Source organism: Fukomys damarensis, unplaced genomic scaffold (genome assembly GCF_012274545.1).
Source record: "Fukomys damarensis isolate Sample0158 unplaced genomic scaffold, DMR_v1.0_HiC HiC_scaffold_7, whole genome shotgun sequence".
NCBI lineage: Eukaryota > Metazoa > Chordata > Mammalia > Rodentia > Bathyergidae > Fukomys > Fukomys damarensis.
This window is the reverse complement of record NW_022900919.1, coordinates 31,786,397-31,813,314: the sequence shown is the minus strand read 5'-3', so window position 1 is coordinate 31,813,314 and position 26,918 is coordinate 31,786,397. Positions and strand designations below refer to the sequence as shown.

The 26,918-nt window shown below is 36.0% G+C and overlaps 1 protein-coding gene across 1 annotated transcript in view; it reads left to right on the top strand.

Annotated features, from left to right (window-relative positions):
• Positions 1–26,918, top strand: part of Macrod2 (mono-ADP ribosylhydrolase 2) — a 1,911,462-nt gene that overhangs the window by 1,123,151 nt on the left and 761,393 nt on the right. The window contains exon 6 of the mRNA XM_033761012.1: positions 3,765–3,886. Within this exon, the coding sequence (XP_033616903.1) occupies positions 3,765–3,886 (122 nt within the window). The remainder of the gene's footprint in view (positions 1–3,764; positions 3,887–26,918) is intronic.

Below are 26,918 nucleotides of genomic sequence, written 5' to 3'. Positions count from 1 at the left end.
ATATATATATATATCTTACATATTTCTTTCCACTATAACAATCCTATTCTAACAGAATACCAGTTAATAAAAATCATCATTGAAATTAAAATAGCTGACTGTCCAAATTTACACAATTGATGGATTTTGAAACTAGTACTATGGAAGATTAGTACATGATACTTAGATATTAAAAAGAATCCTTGTGAGCTAAAACTTTTGAGCCACTTACTATGTACAAGATCTTCAATAGCTGCCCAGATATTGTGTATTCCATCAACTATCTCCATTATAAGATTAAACATTAGTGATTGCATGCAATACAGAAGTAATGACAGGATCATCTGAGGATCTGATTTGTTTTACAAATGAGGAAACCAAGTAAGGGCCATTTAAATAATGGCTTTACCTGGCCTCCTGGTGACTCAGAGCAAGAGCTTAGAGACTGAAAGAGAAGCCAGGCCTCCTGATTGTATTTTATAACAGAAAATTGAGGAGTTTGGTTCGGATCAGTTGTAAGTATTACAAACAATTAAAATAATGAAAGAAATTTCCTTTCAAGCCTCTATGACTCACCTCTAGTTTTGTGGATCTGAGAGGTCATCACGTTGGTCAGTAATAACACTTGATATCAGATGCTATAAATTTAATATACAACACAAAATACAGAGATCAATATTTTGATGTTGAGAAGGCTAATTTATTGGCTGTTTGTCTTCAGACCTTTAAATGAAATAGAGAAATGAAAAAATAAAAGGAAAAATATTTTCATAAATTCTATTTAAATTATGTAGACAATGATGGCTCAGTAAAAGCAAAGGGAAAGGTTTTTATTATATCAGTACAGGCTCTTACTGGCTCTTTTCCAAAGCCTTCCTTCTTATTAATGCCTCCAGGCCTTCTCTTTACTTTGATCAAGTAGACACATTATTTAGTATCCACAGAATGGGCAAGGAGTGATTGTGTGTGTGTGTGTGTGTGTGTGTGTTTGATAGACAGAGGTGATGGGGAAGGAAGAAAAACCCCATAGACTTCAGCTTGACAGTGAGACTAGCCCTGGAACAAGATTGCCCTAAAGTTAACTTGTGAGGTAGCCCCATGAGGCAGTCTACAAAACACAGGTTTCAATAGTCAAATGTATTTGGGAAACAGCATTCTATATGACTCCCCTGAAGATTCACAATTCATTAGGGTATAAGCCCAGAGAAGTCCCACACTATGGTAAGTGGTTTGACTTAAATTCTTCCACTGATTCCCAAATGCAATTGACTTTTGAACTCATAACTTGCTACCCCAACTTTGGGAAATACTACCTTATAGAGTCCTATAGTGTTTATCTCCTCTGTTCTCTCATCTGTGTTCAATGGAGGATTTAGAATAAACATAGTGAGATATGAACAAGTAGCCCCAAGGGGTAAAATAAAGGAAATCTAGGAACAATCTCTCTTCTTTCTCTATTTTAGCATATATTTAAGAAATAGAAACTAATATAGCACATTCACATGATAATTCATTACATAGGGTACAGAGCTGGTATTGCTTGAATATATTCAACTCTTTTTACTTTTATTACAAAAAAAGTTATCATCTTGTGCTATATTTTCTTAAGTACAACATAATTCCCCTTCATCCCCCATGTCTACACTGTAGCACTTATAACCAAGCTACCCTGTGAAATAACTCATAGATGTCTCTTGCCTTAAAATGGCTACTACATAAAATAGCAGCCCCCTCCTTCCCATAATTCTCTGTGCCTTAAAATGGCTGCCACATGGAATAGCAGCCTCCTTCCCATAATGCCATGTTAAAATATGGCTTCTCCCACCAAAGGACAGTCTTCTTCCTAACATGCCCCTCTTCAGGCCAAGAAAGGTAACCTGATACTTGCTACCTCCTAGCAACTAGTGATGTCACAAGCCCCTCCTAGTGATGTCACAGCCTCTTCCAATCCCTTAATACTATCTCACTGAACTCCACCCTAGCTCAGGCTAACCCCATCCCACCCCACTCCTATAAAAGAAGCTCCCTATTCTGCCTTGTTGCTTTTCTCTCCTTTGTTCAGAGATAGCCTGGCAGAGCCTCCTCATAATAAAGGCTTGTTATAATCCTGGGCTGGTCCTGGTTTTCAGCTCTTTTTACCTGTCAATAACATCTCCATTAATTCAGGAGTACAGTTTGTCTGTCTGCTTTAATCACATGGCAACATATTCAGTATTGCCTGGTGAGAGTCTAAATATTGTTTCATAAGCAATTTTTGAAACCAATACTTTGGAGTTTTTTCTGATACCAAATAATAGTCTCAACATTTTGTAGGCAACCAACCAAGATTTTTTTCCTTTAGTGATTAATGAATTGCTTTTCAAATTTCATACACAGTATCAAACTATATTATTCTTATTTTTGTCATGTACTCTTATTCTTGTCCTCATTGCTAAAACCAAGTGGTACTAATTAGAAACAAATGATTTCATTTTACTATAATATTACAATAATATAGACTGAAAGTTTTGTTTTTGATATTCTTACCCCTACCACCTCAGAATATGGACTCATTTGAAAATAGTTTTGTTTGTTTTGTGGTACCAGGGATTAAACCCAAGGTCTTGCACATTGTAAGCATGTGTTGTACCACTGAATTACATTCACAGCACCACCATCCTTTTTGAGACAGGTTCTCCCTAAATTTTCCAGGCTGACCTCAAGTTTGCAATCATCCTACCTCAGCCTCCTCAGTAGCTAGGATTACAGGCATGTACTACCACTCTTGGTTTTCAAAATTTAGGTTTTGGGTCAAAATTGATAAGTTGTTGTGACATACATCAAAAAAATGACCTAATCACCCAACAAAAAAATTAGAAAATGTTATAAGGCATTATAAGTAGTTTGAAGTAAAATTTTGCTTCTTAGCCTAGTATGTACTGGGCTCTGGGTTCAATCCTTAGCACCCTACCAATAAAAATTTATGTACATTTAGAGATTTAAAAACTAGCAAAATGCTTGCATTTTATTTTTTTATTTTTTGGTACCAGGGATTGAACTTGGGTCCTTGCGCTTGCAAGGCAGGCCACCGAACCACTGAGCTAAATCACTGGCCCCTTGTGTTTTTTATACACAAGAAAAATTTCGGCTTTTTAAACCTAAGTATGGCTTGAAAAGTATAAGTTAGTTTGTGAACATTGTATTCCATTAAAATATGATTAACAACCTATTAAAATACATATGCTCTATTATCCCTAACATATTTCATGTATGTGAGGATTGATATGTTGCACTTTAAAATTGCTATGAATATTTTCAAATAATTCTGTTAGGATTATTATGATTGCTATAAATTCTCTTGACATTTTTAAAAAAACATGTTCTTTGTTATGTGCAATGCCTGAACCTGTCTTATTTACAAGAAAAGTTATGTCTTGCATTGGCTGTTCCTTCCCATGTCAATTCAGATGCTCATTTTGCAGGCAATTATTTCTCAGTTTATTTGCCATCAAGGATTTGTCTTTTACCAGGATGCCAGTTATGCACATCTTATGTTATAATCTGTCCCACTTGGTTCTGACCAGTAACAATGGGCTGGTAGGGAACTCCTCCTCCTGGGAAAATGCCTGCTGTAGGATGTTCAACTTTCTGAATTCTTTTACCAAAGAAGAATTTGCATCATCAATACTTTTTAGTTTGCCTTTCCCCATGCTCCAACACAAATACCCAAAATAAATAAAACACCAGTTATGTAAAAAGTGAAAATGCCTTGCTTATCCTATTTTACCTTCTTTTTGCATTTATAGATGTCATCCATACTGTAGGGCCAATAGCCAGAGGCCATATTAATGGTTCCCACAAGGAGGACCTTGCAAATTGCTATAAATCATCTCTGAAGCTAGTGAAGGAAAATAACCTCCGATCAGTTGTAAGTATTTTATATTTTTTATTTCTTACTATGTTTCATTCTTCATCTTTTGGAAGTCAGCCTTGTCTAAAAAGAGGTAGGAAACCAATTCCAAAAACCTTAGAACTAAGTTTAAGGACCTTAGTATGTTATAACTTATTTGGTTGTCGTGACTCTGATATCTATTATGCTCTAAATATTTGCTCAATTTTTCATGAATTTTTGGATTTGAAACTATGGAATACCCAAGCTGGAGTTGTCTCATCTATTTTCTTCTCTCCATATTTTAATTTATTTTCTTCTGAAGAAAGTAAAGGTGATAGTAGCAGCTAACAGATTTAAAGAACGAATAAGTACTGTGTTATAATATTCATTTATTAGATATTATAGTATGTTTATGAGTGTTTTTAGCTCAGTTTAATCTTTATCAACATGTACGTGTGTATGTCACATGCATAATTGGCTTCAGAAACTGCTCATTTGCTGAAATTTACTCTATTTTTGCCTAAAGCAATTAGCATTTAGATTTGTTTTAATCATTGTAAACAAATATTCTATAGCTGAGTATGTTAGATCCTTTCTAAATGTTATCAGTTTAGATAGAGAATTCAGAAAATATGGATCTAATTTATCCTTAATACTAGACTGACATGAAAAGAATTCTCTTCTAGGCTGGGGATTTAGCTCAGTGGTTCCACCACCTGCCTCGCAAGCACAAGGACCTGAGTTTGATCCCTGGTACCAAAAAAAAAAAAAAAAAGAATTCTCTTTTGGATGGATTTGAAGTTATCCACCTGCTTTTCTTTGCAATGTGCTATTTCTTACAACAGAATAATAAAATTATACATTAAGTGACTGTAAATACCTGGTAGTAAAGTACAAGATCTGGCCAGAATCTATTGATTTGTTTTTTCTTCTTTCCTTCCTTCCCATCTTTTCCCATACAGATTGTAACTTTATTGAAATTGTGGAGTATGAAGGTAGTTAAAACACTAGACTTTAGTCAGGTTGAGTAGATCAATACTGTAGTTTGATACCAATGTTGGCTTTACTGTTCTCAAGAAGAAACATTGAGAATTGCACACATTTGGACCAAATCTAAATGCTTACTGTACTTTTATTGTGTGCCTATAAATATGAAATGCTTATTTCAATGTAACATTAGTGAGTTTACTTAAAATAAGAAATCTTTTTGAAAGCCAATTTTATACCGTTTTAATCTTTGCAAAATTATTAACACAGCTGGATATTTTATTTATCTTTTCATTAAGTTTATTGGTACATTTTAGGTATACAATGTGATTATATTCATCATTGGGAATTTGTACCTTTACATGATATATTTTTGTTCGTATTTTTTCCCCATACCCCTGCTGTCCCTTCAGCCCTCTTTCCTTTGTTAAAAATTTTGTTTGCAAATTAATCAATACTTAAGACCCCATTCTGTCTTAGAGGAGAAAGCTGAACTTCAAAGAGAATAGAGCAAAGTTAACTGTGAAACCAGTTGGTTAATTTGTTCATTATAGGAAAATGAGGAAAATCGAAACAGGTGTGCACATTCAGGGAATAATTAAAATGTTGTCAATATGGTTTATTGATTTAAAAAGGCAAGGGGCTGAAGTACTTGGAAAATGGATATGTATGGAAATTGCCAACTTGAAAAACATGGATTTTGAAACCTAAAGAGAATTTGCTAATAAATTTTCTAATGATATGCTTTAAAATATAAGAAAAAATAGGGAGAATTCCATTTGAAACAGCACTCATCCATTTAATTGGGAAAAGAATTATCCCCAAATGCGACCATCTTAAAATACTTATACAAGTGTTACACTACTTGCTGCCCTCATATAAGGAGTGAGAATTATGGACTGAGTTAACTTTTATCAAACAGTCTGTAGATGTGCTGAAACAATATTCTAGTCATCATAGGATTGGAATTGGGTCTGTTTACTCTCTTTGATGATAGGTTCAAAGGATCCATTACATATTACTTGAATACAATTAGCAACTAATGCTGAGCTGAATTTATTGTAATATTTGTGAATAAAAATGGAGAAGGAAAATATTTGAAATGTGAAATGAACTGGTCAGCTAAATTAATGATCATGTTCTTGTATGATTAACTGGAGTTCTTGTCAAATGTCTAGTTTCTTATTCACGAAAAGAATCCCTTTCTTCCTACTTTTCCTCTTTCTTCCTTTCTTCTTTCTTTCCTTCTTACCTCTCTTTCTTCCTTCTTTTTCTTCTTTTATTTTTTGAAAGAGGAAATGGGGCTTTCTGCTTAATATCATGTGATACACTTGATCACCATTAAATAAATAATAATTCTAATTATTTTTTGGGAAGTAGAAAATTCTTAGAAACCTAATTATGAATGAGTACATGTCTTACAGTATAGGCTTGTACTTTGTAGATGTACCATGATGATGGTTATTAGCCATATTGATTATTGAGATTGAACCATCCATTGCTCAACATAAAGAACCAGCAACCATTTTTGACAATGTTACTTTTTTTTTTTGGTACAGGAGATCAAACTCAGGACCTTGCATTCACAAGGCAGGCATGATGGCACTGAGCTAAATCCCTGGCTCATTTCTTGATATTTTAAAATCCAAATAAATTACTGTAGAGTCTTTAGTTAGCATATTTGCTTAAATAGTTAAAATTATTCTTAACAGTCTTATATTTTCTTCTTTATAATTATTAATATAATTCTACTTATTATTAAGTCATTATACATTAGCAAAAGCACACAACATAGTATAGTTTTATTTCTAAATAGATACACTGAATTAAATTATATTCAATGTATCACCACATGTAATTATTTTATATCTATAGTCTAATTTTCAGTGTAAAGACACACTTGTGTTATGGTTTCTCTAAGTGTTGTTTGATAGCAAAGTTACAAAGATGAATACTGAGTGAATAATTAAGCTGGGATATCAGATATATAAGAAAGCAACTACAAGGCAATATGGCAATTTCATAATAGGGATATATTACCTTCTTGCTTTAGATCAGCTAGGCTCTGGGGGAGCTTCAAATGTCCCCAAAATGTCAATGGCTTTTGGACAGTTCATCATCTTCATATTTAATGTCTGAAACTCTCAGCTTCCTTAGTCAGTGAAAATAGAATTTGCAAAATCATGTCTGAACTGTTTACCACCTCAAGGTAGAAGTGGTACCTATCATTTCTGCTCCCATTTCATTGGCTATTACTATTTCACATGGTCTTGCCTACCTGGAAAAGGGACAGGGAAATATACAAGAATAAATTAAATATTTGATTGATACAGTTTTTTCTGCTTTAGTATCACAGCAAAGTGGTCTAAGGTACTGCTTTTACTCTAATTTTATAAAAGGAAATGATTCTTTACATTTTTTGCTGGAGTGAAAACAAACAGTATGATCATTTGTTTATTTAATAAATATTCATAAGACTTATATTTACTAATACATTATTAGATATTTTCTGTGACGTGCAGGATATAAGCTTATTGTCTGCATTTTATGATTTGAAAGTTTTCTAGTCCCCTTATTACTTTTAAATATCTTCTCACAGTCACCTACAATTTCATAATTAATGACTATGTTATGATGGTCAGGCATTGTTCTTTCTCTGAAATTTTCTTTTAAAATGCAAATATTCATGAGGCCTGTAGAAAATTAATTGCCTCACACTTTTACATAAAGAAATTTATCAAATTATTTTTCACTTTGGCAGGATAAATTAGAAGATGATAAAAGTACTGAACACCTTGGATGGTGGCAGGAAAAAAACTGAAAGGGAATTAGAAGGGAAGTCAAGAAAAATGATACAGAGTGCAGTGAAAATAAATTTGGCTCACCTGACAGTTTTTCAAAAAGGATATCATTTTTAAACAAAGAAGAGGGAAATGAAATATTCACACATAACCATCTAGAAATAAATTAGTGAATTGGATACTGGGTAAGTTGTGGCTAAATTTGTCCCCATGAAAAATATTATTTTTATTAATTTAGGGAGAAATTTCTTCTTACATTTCTCTCCTCCATCCATTCTGTGTGATGGCGTTGTTCAATATGTACCCATATGTTTTCTTTATGCACTAAAAGGAAAAAAAAAACAACTAAATCTAATGGTTCATTTTATACTGGCATTTCTTTTCTTTGAATTATTATTTAATGCAGCCTTATTAATACCAAGAAATATTTAAATTTAGAATTTTACCCACGATTCTCCCTCTATTTTACCATAAAGTGTTTCAAGTGAAACAACAAAAAAAGCATCTGATCAATATTTCTGCTTCCTAAACTTAGTTTGTGTAAGCTTCTTATGCCTTTCAATATAACTCTAGAAACAACTCAGTTATTTTTTCCAACTTTGAGTTTCCCTTGGGTAAAATTCAAATTTATGCAAATTGCCTTTAGTGTACAATATTGACAATCTTAACATTATTAATTGTTGTATAGATAAAATATGAGGCACCATAGAAAGAATAATTAAATGTTAAATGAATTGAATATTTGAACAGGTGAAAAAACTATGTTAAATAAAATTCATAAGGTACAGATTTTTAGTAGAACCTCGAGAAACATAAAAGTAAATGTAAACCAAAAAACAAACAAAACCAAAAAATTTCCAAAGCAAAACATTTTAGAATCACAGGATTCTAAGAAATGTGACCTGAGTAGAAATTAGTCAAGCTAGTTGTTACGGTTTAAATCTAACCTGTCTCCCACAAGGCTCATGCATTTATATCACTGCAGAGCTGTAGCTGACTTGGTGTTAGGAGCCTGGTTGGAGGTGGTTCACTGGGGATGTGACCTGGAAAGGTGTATTCTTGTCCTTAGCTTCTTCCTTTCTCTTTCTGCTTCCTGTATGCTGGTGATATAGGAGGTAGAGTGTGGCAAAGCTGGCTAGGGAAATAAGCGGGACATGTCAATAATGAGATACCAGGACAGAGCCAAACTATTCCTAGGACCCCATATATAGTACTTTCTGTGGGTTCCAACGAGATGGGGCTTACATATAAAGATGTACTCCAGGAGAAAACATCTATCATGACTTCTCATGGTAACCTACTCAGAGTGCACTTTTATTTTTGCTTTTATCTTTTCCTCTCTTTCTTCAGCCTATGTTTGCATTGTAGCACCAGTTTTCCCTTACACCTACACCCCTCACTTTTCAAATAAAATTTTAGCCCCACTTTTAGCTTGTCTCATCCAATTTTTTGAGGCAAGGACTTGGAATATGTTTAAATGGTGAACCATTTCTAAAGGAACTACCCAACCACACTGAGAGATGAGCATCTGTCTTCCACCCAGACCTCTTACCAGATGGTTTTTGCCTTGGAGCTAGCTGTCAGATAAAACTGTGAGCAAAAATAAAGCTTTGCTTTAAATTGTGTTTGTTAGGTACTTTGACCCAGAGATGAAATAGTGACTGAGGCACTAGTGAAATCAAGCATCTGAATTATTTTGATTATTTTAATTTTGAAACAATAGTTTTTCCCGAGAATCCTGAAGCTACACACACACACACACACACACACACACACACACACACACACACTCTATATTACCTATACCAAACAAATGGAATTTATGTCTTTTTTTTTTGGTACCAGGGATTGAACTTGGGTCCTCATGCTTGCAAGGCAGGCCACCGAACTGCTAAGCTAAAGATAGTTGTGTCTTGATAACAGAGAGATCCTGTAAAGATTAATTAAGTGTATTTGTGAATAGAATAGCATAGCAATGGTGGTATGAATACCACTGTTAACTGTCAGCATATTAAAGATTGAGACAAACAGAAGTTTTTAAAACAAAATGAGTACTACCTAACGTATTTTGAAACAGTGGCCCTTGACCAGAACACAAAAGACTAATAACAAAGGTAGTCCCAGTTCACGTTAAACAGACATTTCTTAGGCAGAGATCCTTGCACAAGTATTTTTTGTGTAAAGCTGTTGTAACCATTGGGTAATGTAGTCCTGGCAGAGTCTCTTGTGATAGTTACTGTCAGGCAGTCATGCATAAAAACTCTTGCTTAATAGCCTTCTGGCTTTCTTCCCTTATTTTTTGTTAGGGTTGACTCAAGTGACTTCATTTTGATTCTGACACCTTACATAGTATAGTGGTGGAAATCTTGGTGAAACTTCAAGGGTGAGTGTAGTGTTAGGGGCAAGGAGGAGAAATGCCTTTTGAGCAAGGGCTGATAATGAAAATTAGTAATATTGTAGCTCTTGTCACTAAGCACTGGAGAATGACAGATACTATCTTATATATTACAGTCACATTTTATTCTGTTTGTGAGGTTAAAAATATTTAAAGTGGAATTTTGTAAGTTATTCTTAGGTTCTCTCTCTTCTTCACAAAAGGATCTTATATTCCTTTAAGGTAAGTTCTTCTGCCATCAGGTTCATTTTTTAGAGCCAAATCCATGCCATTCCAACTGGATCTCAGTAATTTCTCCTCTCAGCATTAGTTAAAATAATAGATTCATATTTACCAGTGATAACTAGTACTTGAGAAAACTCTTTTAATGATAAAATAGAATGTATCCAGTTTGACTTTCTTTGAGTGACAATGTGTAATAAGACATGTTTTACTAAATGATAATAATCTGAATATATACCACATTTTATTTAGGATACAATTGTTTTTGTCATGAGATATACTAATGATTGATATGTAATTAGTGGTTTCATGTGATTATGGGCAGGCTACTTTTTGGGTGTTTGGATGGTATGCATTATTGGAATTTCCACAAATGTCATGATAGATCATTTATTGAATGGACAAAAAGAATTGTAATTTTACCAGTTTGAATGATCTGCTTCCAATACAGATTCTTCCAAGGTAAATTATGTTTCTTTTATAAGTCAAAAATCTCAAGAAGAAAATGCACAGATAACAGACCTGTAACTGGTGCTACTTGTAGGCATTGTGGAAATAAGCAATTTTGGAATTCTGCATTTGTTTCACTGTGGTGTAGGTTTTCATTTTAAGGCATAGTCAAGTGAATCTTACTTTCTTATACAAGTTCCCCTCTGAGAGGGTTGCCATGGTAATGAGTTCTCAGCCCGAAATTCTTCAATGTTGGTTTTATTTCATTATCTGAACTTCTTCTATTACAGGCCACACCAATCAGTGTAGTCCCCATTCAAGGAGACTTTTACAACCTTACAAAGCTGACCCTTTAATTTGATTCCTCTGCTCCTCTGACTTCATGTCACCATTTCCTAGTCAGCTCTTCATCTCAAAATCCCCCCCCTTTTTTTTTTTGCAAAACTATGGGTTTGATCTTCTTTTTAAGTTTCTTTCTACTCCATATCTAGTCTTGGTGCTCTGCTGTCTCATATATAAAGGATGATACCAAGTCTCAATATCCTTCTTCTTTGAGTTTTAACAGCTGTGTGACTAATGATGCTATTAATAAATAAAACAAAAATGAAAGCATTTTTACATTTGGGCTTCTTTACGGCAGTACATTCCTACACACCCTCTCATTTGTTATTCAGATGATCTATCTAGCTGCCTGTGTCTCTTTGATTTACCAAACAAAGGGAAAGGGCTAAGTCAAGACTTTTCCTTCCCTTCTTTTTCCTACACACACCTTTTTTTAAAATTTAATTTATTGTTACATTCTAGGTAGACATTACAGTTAACATTCATTACTGGGATCTTGTACCTTTACATGCCAGGTCTTGGTTCTCATTTTTTCCCCTTGTCCCCACCCTCCCTTCACCCTCCCCTCCCTTCCCCGCTTCAAACACTTTAATTCAATTTTTACATTTTCTCATATTTTTTTCCTTTTCCATTATTCCCCCTTCCCTATCCTTCTCACTGTCCCTACACCTTTGGTCCTTTTCTTCCTATTTGCTAATTGTCCCATTAGAATCTTGAGTACTATTTTGGTTTTTCACACCAGAGATACTATTCAATATTTGCATATGTGTGCCTTATTTATTTCACTTAAAAGTATATCCTCAAAATGTACCCATTTACCTATGAATGAATCTACTTTCTCATTCTTTATGGCTGAGTAGTATTCTATTTTATAGAAAAAACACATCTTCTACACACACCTTTTATGAGAGTGCCTAGGGCCAGGGATTTAATTCAGAGGTTCCACCTCCTGCCTCACAAGATCAAGGACCCAAGTTCAATCCCCAGTACTGAAAACAAAACAAAGAGTGCCTAGGGCTGAGTTGTAGCTCAATGGCAGAGCACTTCCTTAGCACATACAAAGCCCTGGATTTGATCATTGGCACCAAAACAAAACAATAAATAAAGAACTCCTAGTTGAGCATAGAGTACAGAATATGTAACAATACTCTCCACAGATTCTTACTATTGGGAATGACAAGTGACCAAGAATAAGCAGGTGGATAAGGAGGAAGGAAAGTATGATATAATGGCAAATATATATATTATGCCAAATACTTCCCTGCCCCAAACCTGTATTTTCAGGTCTGCACAATTTATGTGCTGAAGGACGATACAAGTTAGAAGAAACAAACCAATCATGAAACATGAAATATGATAATTAGAAGAACTAATTTTGCAGTCTCTTGCTCCATGACAGGCATTGTGTTATACTTATTTAGTCTTCAAAACAATTTTTCTCTTTCTTTCCTGCTTTCTTTTCTTTTTTCCTTATTTTCTGGTACTGGGGATCAAATGCAGGACCTTGTGCTTTTGAGGCAGGTGCTGTGCCACTGAGCTAGATCTCCAGCCCCAAAACAATCGTTTGTTTAAAAAAAAAATTGCAGATGAGGAATGTGAGCCAGCAGGACCATAATAAATTGCCCAAGTGAAAAGTAGAGGTGGAATTTACACTGAGGCTGTCTAAATCCTGTCCAGTCAGTTGTCATATACCCTGCTGCTCTCAGCAGGGCAGTACTATTCTCTAGGGAGCTGCTCGTGAGGGTAGTTGTAGGAAATGACAGCAGCTAGGGGTATCACTAACATTTTGTAGGCAGGGATGAGGATCCTGCTTCATGTGGGCTGGCCGAGCACATTGGAAGCTTTCCCTCATCCCACGCAGTGTTTTGCCAACAGTCATGTAAGTGAAATCTATTTATAAATAACACACATCAAAAAGTCTTTTTTTTTCTTCTTCACATTATACTACCATTAACTGCCATGAAAGTTAAAGGAAGCACTTATTTAATTTGCTTAAAACTTCACCAAGAGGAAAATAATGTCACTGATACGCAGGCCACCTGTGGCAGCTGAGTCATCAGTGCATTGCACCTGAAGTCTGCATTTGCAGATGCGCTTTTCATGGATGTTCTGCATGAAGAAAATACCTGGCTGTATCATTGTGTGTTTAGTGTAGATATGCCTGACTTTTTATATATGGAAAACAAAATTTTACTATAACAATTTTCTTTTTAATAGCTCTTTTGTATTACGCATATGGTGCTAGATTTATTTTTAAAGCTGATGTGTTGTCTTCACTTGAGTTCCCTCTGAAAGCACTCTGAGATGTGTGCATTATCCTGATGTATGCGCAAGTTCTTGATTCAGAAGGCCATTACCAGAAGTACTGGCAGAGGTGGGGGGGAGAGAAAGGGAAGGAAGGGCAGTTGAGAAGGGTGGGGAGTGTTATAAATCAGGTCACAGATATGGGACAACTGAGGCTTATTGCTGCCAAGAGCCCAGGAAAATCATGCAGCGCATACCTAGGAGCTCTCTTGTCCACAGGAGAAGAAAGCTGGACTATTTGCCTTTCAATTCCATCAGTTTGCTGCTGACTACTCCTGGGACCTTAACTCCCCAGCATTTATCGTCTGGCCCTTGGGAAGCTTGAGAGGAAGCCCTCAGATAGGATGTCAAAGGTGTTTGATGGAGGTGCTGTGAGTGGCCTTGAACTGGAGCAATGGGTCCTGGGCAGATAGGGGTGAGCGCTGACAACTCTGCTTCAGGTTTGTTGGTTTTACTAGTTATAGATATAATTTCAGCATAACAAGTGGAATTTCTAAAATATTTGTCATAAAAAGAGTGCTGGTTTTGGCAGAGTTGAGAACCACTGGCTTCGTTGCTAACAGGACAATACCATATTCAATATGCCAAACATAGAGTGCCCAAAAGTTTTAATTCTTTTTTTTTTTTTTTTTTTGGTACTGGGGATCAAACTCAGGACCTTGTGCTTACAAGGCAGGGTGGAACCACTGAGCTAAATCCCAAGCCCAAAGGTTTCAACTCTTAAACTCAGACATCCAAATTCTCCACTTCTGTGATTTTTTTTTTCCCCCCACCGGGGAAGGAATTTGGGACCTTGCGCTTGTGAGGCAGGTGGCGGAGTCACTGAGCTAAATCCCCGGCCTCCACTTCTGTGATTTATACAAAGCATAATATAGATGTCATAAGGATAGTAATTAGTATAACTAGCATTAACCTACAGAATGCATGGAGTTATAAAAGTGAATATAATATTTAGGTGGTAGAGAAATACTATCACAATATTGTGTCATCTTACTTGAATTTTTCAAGACCTTGTAATAACAAACCTTGGTTCATCCTGCAAATTTCAAGTTAGCCACCCGAGGTTGGAATATATAAAATCTTTCTTTAATTAGAAGACACATGTGAGGGGGTGCGCAATTTGATTCGGAGGTTAACTTTGGTTTTATTGCAAATAGGATTCCTTCTAGTTATATCTTCTTTTAATGTTTTGGGGAATACATTTTCTACAAAAAACTTCACTGCATAACTAAGGTCAAATCTTTTTGTAAAAGTGTCTTAAACTTGCTTCACCTTATCTAGAGTTGGAGAGAATTATTTTAGATATTCATATATTGTGAACATACATCTACTATGAAATACCAAGCAAACTACTTAACTTGAAAGTATAAAACATCTCAATTTGGTTAAATTTGTCAACTTCATTATTTTCAATTCTTTTACCAGTCTAGGGAACATTCCCAGGAAAACCATTAGTTTCTTCAGTGGTGTCTTCTAGAGGAAACACTGGCCCAGCACACAGTCAAAGAAAGCATATTACTGTGAAATTTGTAAAGACAGTGAACAGATTTGCAGTGCAAGCTTTTGTCTTGAGTGCTTTATTTTCTCCTAACCTGAGTAGCAGTTATTAGATCACTGTATCATAAGGAAAAAGTCAATTCAATGCACAGACCACAGGGTCCCACACCTACCATTAGGTTTGAACAACTGAGCAATTTTGTCATATATCTAGAGGGTTAATAGCTTAGAGCAAATTCAATGGCTTTAAATTGTTCATTTTTTCTTGCAAATGTTCAGGTTTATTTTTGAGCAGAGCAGTTGCAATGTATAGAATCTAAGCCATTTGTGAGATGTTGAACTGGGAGACCAAAGGAGCAAAAACAAATAAAACCAATAAAAATTTTAAAATAAAAATAAATCTGTCAGAGGCAAGAAAACTCTCTCCACTTGTTTATATACAGTTCAATGGAGTTGCAAAGAGGATTTTATTTTCTAATAGAAAACATGTCACAGATTGGTTTCCAGACACAACCCACCTATTTTTGTTTTGTACACACACACACACACACACACACACACACACACAAGTGCAAAATTCTAAAACAGGTAAAAGAATGCTTGCTTGGCTGGGTGTGTTAGGAAAGTGGGACAGTGTTGTATTTATAAGTATAGATTACGTTTATTTTAGCCCATGTGAGATGAGTACTTAATTCAGTCTCAGTGCCTTCTGAGCCTATGTTTGGGATTTTCTTTCTAGTATTCTAGCAGGCAAACTTTCCCACGGGATACACAATAGGAAAGGTAATAGACAAAATTAAGAGTCATGACATACACATTTTATTGAATCAAGGGAAAGGATGTTATGGAAATGCATGGTAGATTAAAACAATGAAAAATGAGTAGAAGAGATGCCTACCTCACTTTTGGGGACTCTGTTCACATGCACTGTGTGTCTCTTTACTATCTCAGTCTCTGTGGGGATGGTGTGGTTATAAGTATCAGACTTGTGATTTCAGCGAGGGAGCAAGGCGGATGGCGAGTACCTGAGGCAACAACACACAATTGCTCCATCAGAAAAGCAAGGGAAAAATGTGCTGGTGGCATCTCATCAAGTGGACAGTGAACAGTGGTGGGTTTTATCTGTTTTCCTATGTCAGAGAAAATGAGACTAATTGGGTATCCCAATGGGAGGTTAATTTAGAGATGACATTACTGTCATTTTAGAGGTGCTATGATTGAAACTTATGAGTTTCTCACTTTCTATTTAGAGATACAGTAACACCCTTGTTTATTCCATTCACTCTATCATATATCACATCTTAGAGCTCATTAGCTTAGTAATGTATTTAACACATTCTTGAATCCTGTATAGATATCAAAACCTACTTAGTTTTTAATCAATAGTTGAAATATGTCTCATGTATTCCATTTGTTTTTCTTTTCTTCTAAGGAGGAATTGAATATTTTCAAATAATTCAACAAACATATACTTTTTGGATAAGATGGAATGGCAAATATCATTAAATTTCTTATTACATCTAGGTCATAGGCCGTTGCTATGGTCATCATTGTGCCCTCTCCAAATTGGCACCCTAAGCCTCAATATGTCAGTATTTAGAGATGGTATTTGAACTTTCCAATTGCCTTTAGAAGGTAGTTTTTCATGCAGTGTGTAGAGTGGGGTGCTTGTGATGACCTCATGACACCGGACAACTTGTTCCCTCTCATGGTCTCTCTGCCCTGCGAGGACATAGATAAAAAGTGGACATTTGAAAGTCAAGAAGAGAGCCCTCACAAGGGGTGGGAACCACAGAAACTTAATCTTGAACTTCCCAACCTCCAGCCCTGTGAAAAATGAATTCCTGTTGTTGAAGTCATTTGAGCTATGGCATTGTGTTATGAGCTGACTAATATTCTAGATGTGCAGGTGTTTATTACACTAGTCTCTCTCTTTTATGTATATTTAAAGTGTGTCACTTTAAAACAAATGTTTAAAAATAGAAGAGAATGATAAATTACAAGTGCACTTCCTAGGATTTTCATTAAGCTAAACAAAGCAATATTTATAAAGTGCTCAGTAGATTACACAGTAGCATTCATTAATAGTAATTTATACAATTATTATGCATTGAACAGCTACTATGATCCAGTCACAGTTGAAAGCACTTGGGAGCTGTCTTTGTGGAGCTTACATTCTATTTATAATACTTTTCATTATTATTAGTAGATGGTTTAGCAACATTTCTGGATGTTGTGAATTATGTTTTTAGATATCTAGGAAAATATCTCACCATCATTCTATGTTTCTACCTTATTGTTTGAATTCTAAATCTCTGAAAAGCTAAAAAAGATGAGCCAAGTATAGATACAGCAAATGACAATCTTACAAGTGGTAATAACACATATCCATAAGATAATATGCGACTAGTTCTGTAACGAAAGCGTGGTAGCTACTTCTGAAGATCAAGATATTTTTTGTTGTAATGAGCCAAGTAGATACAGCAAATGACAATCTTACAAGTGGTAATAACACATATCCATAAGATAATATGCGACTAGTTCTGTAACGAAAGCGTGGTAGCTACTTCTGAAGATCAAGATATTTTTTGTTGTTGTTTTACTGGGAAATCTAATGAATGGATCAAAGGAACAAATGAAACTAAAGAATAGGTAAAGTCTTGAAAACAATGCAAATAAAAAAATGCTTAAGCATATTTTATGTATATATGGGATATTTCCCATAGTAACAGGAAACAGAATCTATGATAAATTCTTTTAATTGTTTTGTGCTGTTTGGCTACTGTAGGGACACATAGTTTCACATGAATATGTGGTCAGCACAGGAGTAAGGAATAAGGGCATGTTCTGTAGCTTAATCTTGTACTGTTTCTACAAGTTCATGCTTCAAGAAAGTAGCAGGGCTGTGCTTTTATTCCCATGATAAACCATAAGTTTATTTTTTAAGATATGTGCTAGGTACAAATAGGAATGTACTACCTTTGTAGTGGACTAAGTCAGCTGACAGAATCTTATTCAAACGATCGAGTTATGTATCACCACTAACGAGAAATAGATCAGCATTATGAACCTCTCAATAGGATGGATTAAGAAGGGCACTACATCTTTGTTGTTGTATTCTTCCAAAAACATTCATACTTTGTTCAATCACTAGAAATCATCAGGGAAACCCTGCAGTAGGGACAATCAGCAAAATACAATAATCTATACTCTTCAAAATTGTCTAGGTCATGAAAAACATGAAAGTGTTTAGTTTGTTCTTATTTTATTGATGTATTATGTTACATTAGTTGCTTTTCAAAAGTTATGCCAGCCTTGCATTCCTGCAAAGAATGCCATTTAAACTTTTCATATAATTCTTTTTCATTTGTTGTTGAATTAATTTTGCTAATAACTTAATGAGGATTTTTGTATGTATATTTTTATGATATGTTAGTCTGCAGTTTTCCTTTATTGTAATGTCTGTCTGGTTTTGGCTATCTAGAATGAGTTGAGTAGTATTACCTCCTCCTCTTCTAGTTTTTTTTTTTTTGGACCAGGGATCAAACTTGGATCCTTGCACTTATGAGGCAGGTGGCAGCACCACTGAGCTAAACCCCTGGGCCCTACTCTTCTATTTATATGTGAAGGTTTGTGAACCATTGGTATTAATTATTTAAATGTTTGGACATAGCATTTAGGATATTGTATGAAAATATATTTTTATTTCAAAAAAATAAATACTACTACATAAGTAAAAATGTAAAAATTATAATCTCATAGAATTCTCATTTTATTTTTAGATTAAAATTATTTGCTTAAGAGTTTATTATTCCACAGTTGCTGTGACACAAGTTGCAAATTACATTTCCCAGGAAATACTCTGAAATGAATCTTCACATGTAGCATGTTAGAAGGAAGTGCTTTTGCCATCAGTATCTGTGAAAGGAAAGAGAAGGCAAAATTGTGAAAGGGAGAAGTCTGAATGGCGCATCTGCGGACTCTATGGTAAACTAAGGCTGAGTGGATCTTTTAGAATTGCCTCAAGTTGGTGTGAAGAGAACCTGTACATCCCCATGTCAATCACTGGATGCAGGGTGCACCCAGGATAGGGTGTGATCTTGAGGTCTGTCATTTTCCTGGGTTAAAGATAACTTCTGGAGAGGGGTGACACTCAGGGCTGTCTACAGACAATAGTCTCAGCAACTGGGACAGTGAGTCCTTCAATCCTACAGTCTGTACAGTGTCTCACAATATCCAGCACACCAAGCACCAGCACAAATTGGGATCCCATAGAGAGCTTTGTCCTGCTCCAAAGCTCAATTTATTCAACAATTATGTATTCTCTCTTTGACAGGGTTTTTAAAAAATGTAATCGCTATAGGAAAATAAGCATTGAGTCTATGGCCATACCACCCTGACCACGCTTGATCTCATCTGATCTCAGAAGCTAAGCAGGGTCGAGCCTGGTTAGTACTTGGATGGGAAAATAAGAATTAAGACAAAATATCTTACTTTTCTTAAGAAAGCAAACAAAAAATGTAAAAGTGTGAGGATCCTCTATTTACTCTTCATACCTAAACCATTTTGATGCATATGAAGATAATATAGCTACAGGAAAGATTCTTAATTTGTTTTCCGAACTCATTGTCCTTTTTCCACATTGGTTTGTGTTACCTTGACTCTATATCTTTCTTGGTTGTCTCACTCATTTGCAAGAATAAAATATTCACTCAAATGCACATTAATATACACATAATTTAAATGACATTATAAACAACAGACCAGCTTGTACTAACTTGTGAGGGCCCACTGTTAAAATTTTAATAATTTTCTGAGCTGACTTTAAAACATACCCTTCATTAAAGTTAAATTATATAAAAATATAATGTAATAAGATATTAAAGACAAAGTATATTAGATACTTAACATATTGCTTGCTAATTGTTTTCCTATACTTACATATTATCTGTGCTCTTGGGTTTGTGTCTCTTACACTGAGTGGTGGAAGGATTACATGGGAATGGGCTTCAGTTCTATGCTTCCTGATTCCATGTTCAGAGACATCCCAGTGGTATGAAATTTGCCATCATGAGAATATTCACAGCTGAAATCAACAAGTCAGGGCTTGGGCTGAGCATGGGGTGTGCACGCCAATAATCCCAGCATTTGGAAGGCTGAGTCAGGAGAATAGTTTTGAGTGCAAGGCCAGCCTGGGCTACTATCCAAGGGTGATCAATCCTCTGACTACCTAGAAAGGGAGACTTTGAGGGCTAAAGAGAAAAAAGACTACTAGTAGAGATCTGTGTAATTTCAAAGTACATGGAGGGCCAGGTGGTCAGTGCCTCAGACGGGGCAAAGACAAAGCCTCTCTGAGCTCATCATCTTTTATTGGCTACACACAATAACTGGAGGGAGCATCAGCTGACTAAGGGGGCAGCAGTAACCCTGGGACAGTGAAGAGCTGATGAAGATCTTAAGTCACGAGGTTATTCTGTTGAGGACTGTACAGGGAGCATCCTTACAATGGTAGGAGGGATGAGTTAAGTTTGACAAGGAAGTACTCCCTTCCCAGGTGAAACCTTTTTCTTCTTGTATTACTACTCAGTTTTCAAAGAACCCGGATGTCTTCAGCTGTTGCAATCTTGCCACACAGGTCCCTTGAGGCCTCAGCTGTGACTGGAGGCAAAATGTTATGTTTCCACATGCCATAGCCAATTCTTGGGCAGAGTGACATTGGGCCTTAGACAGCTATAGCCATACTCTAATTATGAAGGGATTTTCCCCCAAATTTATGTAGGAACCTTCCCGACAGGCTGCATAGTAGGTTCAAGGCTAGCCTGAATTGGAGTGAGACCCTGTCTCAAAAAGTCTTAAAAAAAACAGGCAATAAATCCAGGGCTTGGATTGTTATTGTACCGATCATCCAGATTTAAGAAAGTAATGGTAAAATGCAAATAAGGCAGATTAAACTTCAAATTTTGTCCTTTCCATAGGTGAAGCTTTGACAGTACCATAGGATATGACATATTCCCCCTACACTTGGAGCTATCATTCTCTTCAGCATTACTCGTTGGCAATGAGATTTGCCTTTGTTATTTCTCTTTTGTGTTATTCATTAATATGAATGAAAATGTCAGCGGACATTGAAGTTGGAACTATATTATTTTGTCAATAATGATGCTATTGGACTGTGTACATATTTTAATACTATATATAAGCAAATACTTATCATTTCTAAAATTATTTAAAAATCATCCCATTCTCCCAAACTGAGAAACAAAACATCATAGATATAGCATTTGGAACTTTGAAATATAACAAATGTAATTAGAAAAGAAAGCAAGCAATGCAGAACAGCAAATGAAATGAGAGAAATTCCAATAACTCTGATTTTCTTCTATTGAAACCTTTTTCCTCTTTAAGCTATCAAAAAGCAAACAGGTTCACACAGACGCACTGGTACACACACAGTTGACTTGTCTGCCTTGTTGGTGGAGCACAGGCTTCTTCTTTTTTTTTTCCTCATTGAGTTTATTGGTACATTTTAGGTATACAGTCCAGTTACATTCATCATTGGGATCTTGTACCTTTACATGACAGCACAGGCTTCTTGACCATTGAGTCCATCCCTGGTCCGTGGGTTTATGGTACAGACAACTAGAATAATGAAGATGGAATTGGACTATAAGAAATTACCTCTCAATATCCATAGACATGACATTAACTGTTTATGTATCAATCGTGTTATTTATAAATCAGTGTGAATCCATATATCTAATAGCTGGATGCAAGGGACCTAGCAAGCTGCTGCAGAGTACAGGTAAACATTGGAGCTAAATTCCTGTTGCATAGGACGAAGAGATGGTCCTGCACTAAGGTCACATAAATGCACTAGAGGCCTATGATTATGCCTGGGAAGAATACCTGTGTTGTGAACTCTTCCTACTTCCAGTTTTATAAAAATGTGCTGATCTGCTGAACTACAATTGCTACAACTCCAGTCATGGCTGTTCATGGTATTGTGGGTCAGTTTTTTGGGGAAGGAAGAAGGCAGACTCTCCTCCAATGCAGTATTTATCCCCTGGAGCAGGTCATGTCTCTTTCCTCCCACTTCCTATTGATTGACAACCTATTATCTTTTTTTTTTTTCATTGAGTTTATTGGTACTTTTTAAGTGTACAGTACAGTTACATTCATCATTGGGATCTTGTACCTTTACATGACAGATCTTGGTGACAAACTATTATCTTGTTGACACTATTATTATTAGAAAAGAAGGCATTTGCTATGGTTTAGATCTACACTATCCCCCAAATGTCTTGTGTATGGAAGATGATTGACCGCTGGGGTGCTCTGTTCATTGAGGATTCATCCATTGTTGCGCGCTTTAGTGGAAAGTGCTGTTTGGCAAGGGGACTGGATAGAGGTACTTCACTGGGGTTGTGTTCTTGTTTCCAGATTGCCCTTCTCTCTCTACTTTCTGGTTGCCATGCATGGAGCATCTTTTCCTCCTCCATGCCTTTCTGCCCTTCTGTTTGTGCCTTAGAGCCAGTTGACCAGAGCCCAAACAAATCTCTACTGCAAGGTGTGAATCTTGGGTATTTTGTCTCAGTGATGGGAAAGTGACTAAAACAGTGTTCTAAGTAATAATAGCAAGGTAGTTATATTTTTGTTCATTTGATAGCAGCACCTAAGAGTCTATAATTTCATATGTAAGCAATAATTTTTGTCATTGGAAACCAGAAGCAACATGACAAAGTTTTCAACTGCCTCCCTGGAGCTATAAATATGGAAATAGCTAAGGTATGAAACACTAATTGACTTACCCCCTTGATCTGCAGGTTGGTCTGGTTTGTATAGTAGACACTTCCTTCCTATCTTACTAATCTTTGTACAACATTCTAGAAATTATAGTTTGGTAAAAAAATTATTGAAAAAATTGTTTCAATAAGTTTTCTCTGCTAACAGATCTAAGTAAGCTCTCAGGGCCTTATTTTCACTTTTGGCATTAGGAAATGTACCTAATTCAGCTTCAGTATAACATATTATAAAAATGAGTGACTTAAAACCACTTTTCATTTAAATGTTTGTTAAGTCGCACTCTGCAGACATTTCTTTATCTGTATCTCATGTAACTTTGAGTCGTTTGTGGAAAATGGATGCACTAGAATGCTAAATTAAATGAATCGACTCATAAGCTTAAATATCACATAGTTTCTCATTTTAATAAGGAGCAAAATAATATAGATAATTAGAAGTGGGGAGGTAGATCTTTCTCAAATGGGAAGGGGATCAAGAGATGAAGGGATTGGAGAGGGAGGAAAGGGAAAGGGGCTGAAAAAAGAAACGTGTTATCTATGTGTACTAACTCCATACATTACATACTGAAAACGTGTACTAATAAAAAAAAATAGGGCCAGGGATTTAGCTCAATGACAACTTGCCTGCCTCACAAGCATAAGGTCCTGACTTTGATCCCTGGTACAGGAAAAAAAAATCAATAAAAAATAAAAAGCAAAAAAAAAATAGTGTATGAGGCTAAAGGTACAATCAAGCATGCATTTGAATATTGTAAATCATTCCTTATGAGAGTTAGTTCAGCTTCAAGCTCAGCAGAACTCTCTATTATATTCTATACCTGTGATATTATCACCAAAATATAACCCCATACACTACTGTACATAATTCTGGAATGTGGTTGAAACTATTCACCGTGACAATATTAATAGGAGACATGAAGAATAAGTATCTGAAATGAATAATTCCATATTTATCTCATGTTTTCATTTATTTTCCATATTATACTATTTTGATTTAAATGGTTCAGGAATACTTACTCACAATTCACTCTCAGCTGCTTTCTCATGGGGTTAATTCTTGATCTCTTCCAGATTACAAATCTTGATTGAGTGTAAGGATTCTGACATATTGCATCAATATGTTTCTATTGCTTTAAATATGAATATATATATTTATTTCATTTCCTATGACAAGAGAAGGGATGCTGTTATGACACTCAAAGTGTATTTATACTATTTCCAATAGAAAATAATGTCAGGGCCAGGGATTTAGCTCAGTAGTTCCACTGCCTGCCTCACAAGTGCAAGGTACTGAGTTTGATCCCCAGTACAAAAAAAAAAGAATGTTAGGAACTAATTTTGGGGCCAGGCAATGGTGATTTTGTTTTAGTCATATAACTTTGTGTTACATTTCCAAATTTGACAAATTTGTGGTAATAGTCAAATGATGCTCAAATTTCAAATATGTATTTTTCTAAGGCCTGTATGTGAGCAAATTTAAAGGAATAGTGTTGCTCTTTGGAACAAATTTAAAAACAGCTTGAAAAGCTGCTTTACACAATATTGTGCCTCTTTCTAAAATAACTCAGATTTGATGACATGAATAGAAGTGTCCAGATCTTATGAACCACAGACCAGAGTCACATCATAATTCAATCTGAGGAACTGTGAAAACATGTGCCCTTAGTGCTAAACCACCTTCAATGCCAGAGCTGTTCCTATTCCTTAAACTCAGCCTCTTTTGAAGCTTCTCATCAGAACACTGGTATTCTGTTGAGTACCTCAGTAAATCAATGACATGATAAATCAGATCCACCCACAATCACTGTGTGTGTGTGTGTGTGTGTGTGTGTGTGCGTGTGTGTATACACTGTAATTCACATTACTTTCCTTTCCTGAATTATTATACCTGAGTTTTTAGGGCAGCAGTCCAAGGCTTTATCACACTGCAATCTTGATATGGTTCCAGAATGGCTCTGTGAAAAAGAAGCTGACGTGAGAATTTAAAAGTTAATATTGAGGACTGGTTTCTCTAGTTGATTTCTATGTGGGATCACCTTTCTTTATCTTTGAAATGGGTCTAGCAAAATCTTTCCTTCATAAAATCTGAGTTGAAAAGAATGTGGAAAATGTGCAGAACTTCTACTTTACTGAGGGTATATAAAATGTTATTGTCACTATGGAAAACAGCTTGACAGCTCCTCAAGAAGTTAAACTTTATGACCCAACAGTCCTACTTCTACATTTATACTCAAGAAAATTTAAAAAAATATGTTCACACATACACTTGTACACTAATGTTTATAACAGCATTATTCACAATAGTCCTAAAGTTGAAAAAACCGAAATGTCCAGTATGTGATGAATGGATCAACAAAATATTTTCCATCGATATAATGGAATATAATTAAGCAATATAAAATGAAGAACATACTGGTATATTCTAAATGTGGATGGAAATTGAAAATGTTACACTGACTGAAATAAACCAGTCATAAAAGTACACGTGTCCTGATTGGGTTTGGCTGAATATAAAGGAGAGGCCAATACATAGACACAGACAATAGACCAGTGGTTGCCAGAAGTCAAGAGTAAAGGATGGTAAAGAAGAGAGCGACGGGGTAGCTCTTAGTGGTTGGTGTAAATGTCCTGGTGATGGTTCCCAGTTTAATCACTGCAAATAGGTATCTTTGAGGATTTAAAAGTTTTTTTTTTAAATATAACTCTAGTAACATTATTACCCATTAATTATGTGCACTTTGCTGGGGGAGTTCGAAGCAGGGTCTTGCTGTGTAGTTTAGGCTAGTCCTAAACTCACTATGAAGCCCAGGCTTTCCTTGAACTTGCAGCAATACTCCCACCTCTGTCTCTCAAGTGCTAGGATTACAGGCATGAGTCACCATGCCTGGCTGTGCACTTTTAAGTAGTGAATTTTGTGGTTTGTGAATTATATCTCAAAATATAAAATTACAGATATTTATGCACAGCCTATGTCACAGGACTGTTTTAGGAATCAAATATAACTACAAAGTCCTCCAGAACCTAAAGCATATTTAGGAATCCATCTCACTGCACAGAGGAACACAGGCCTCAGTGTACGTCACTGGATAGAGTTTTTGTAATGGAAAAAGTCACACAGAGGGTAATGTCATGCAGGATGCTTGCTGTGAAGAGCTTTGTAAAAGAGTTATAAACTGCTTATAGAATGGAAGGCATGGGAGACATGTAGATAAACTGGATTTTTTGTTGGGGCTTGACACTTTGCCCCTTACCAGCAGTTGCTCTCTCAGACTGCAAATTCCCCAAGGACAGAAGCTTCTTTTAGTTAATCTCCATTTCTCTGCAGAAGTCTGCCTTTAATTTAGTGAATGCTCAACTGATAAGAAATACTTTCCTTTTAAACAATATTCTATTTGGAACCATGAACACGGCCTGCAGGGCTCTGAATGGGCTTCCAGCGCTAGCCTCTGGAAGTCTCACACACTGTTACTTCCTTGCTGAATGCAGAAAAGATGCAGGATCAGTCAGAACTCCCAGCAGAGCCAGAGCTTGAGGCCAGTTCAGTGCACGCACCTCTAGGCCCCAGTGGTGCTCCCTAAGCTCTAAACTTTCTTCAGGGACTCTCGGACAGCGTTCCTCACGTGATCATGGCCCGGTTGTCTATTCCTTCTCTGTGCTTGCTTGTCTAACTTGCTTCAGTACCGGGCAACTGTGAGCATCCCGAATGGGCCATTCCTTCTCACTTGTATTTGTGGCCACCTCTTCATTTTATCCCTCTATGATTTCCCTTGTTAACCCTCTGCTCTTTCTGGACAGTGCTATGGCTTTCTTTAGCAGCATCAGTCAAATTCAAACACTTTGGTGATGTTGTGACTTCAGTGATTACATACGTATCCCTGATTCCCAAATCAGAACTCCAGATCAGTCTTCTCTCCTGATCTCCATAACTGAATAGCCAACTGTCTGAGGGGAAATTCCACCACGTGTCCTGCATCCCTTTAGTCTCAGTGTAAGTAGGATAAATCCCATAACCAGTGCCTTCGTCGGTATTATGAAGAACCATATTTTGCAGGTGGAAGACCAGAAGCCCTTCTGTATTTCTCTGCTTCACTTCTCTCACTCACTCTAGCCAGTCATCTCTTATAGTCCGTTTTCTCTCCCTAATATCTCTCATTCCCTTCTCTCTTCATTTGTATTCTCTGTGGAGCAGACACTATGACAAGTTTATGGGTGCAAGGAATTTACTGGAGAGTTCATTTTCCCCAGGAAACACTTTGAGGGACTAGGGA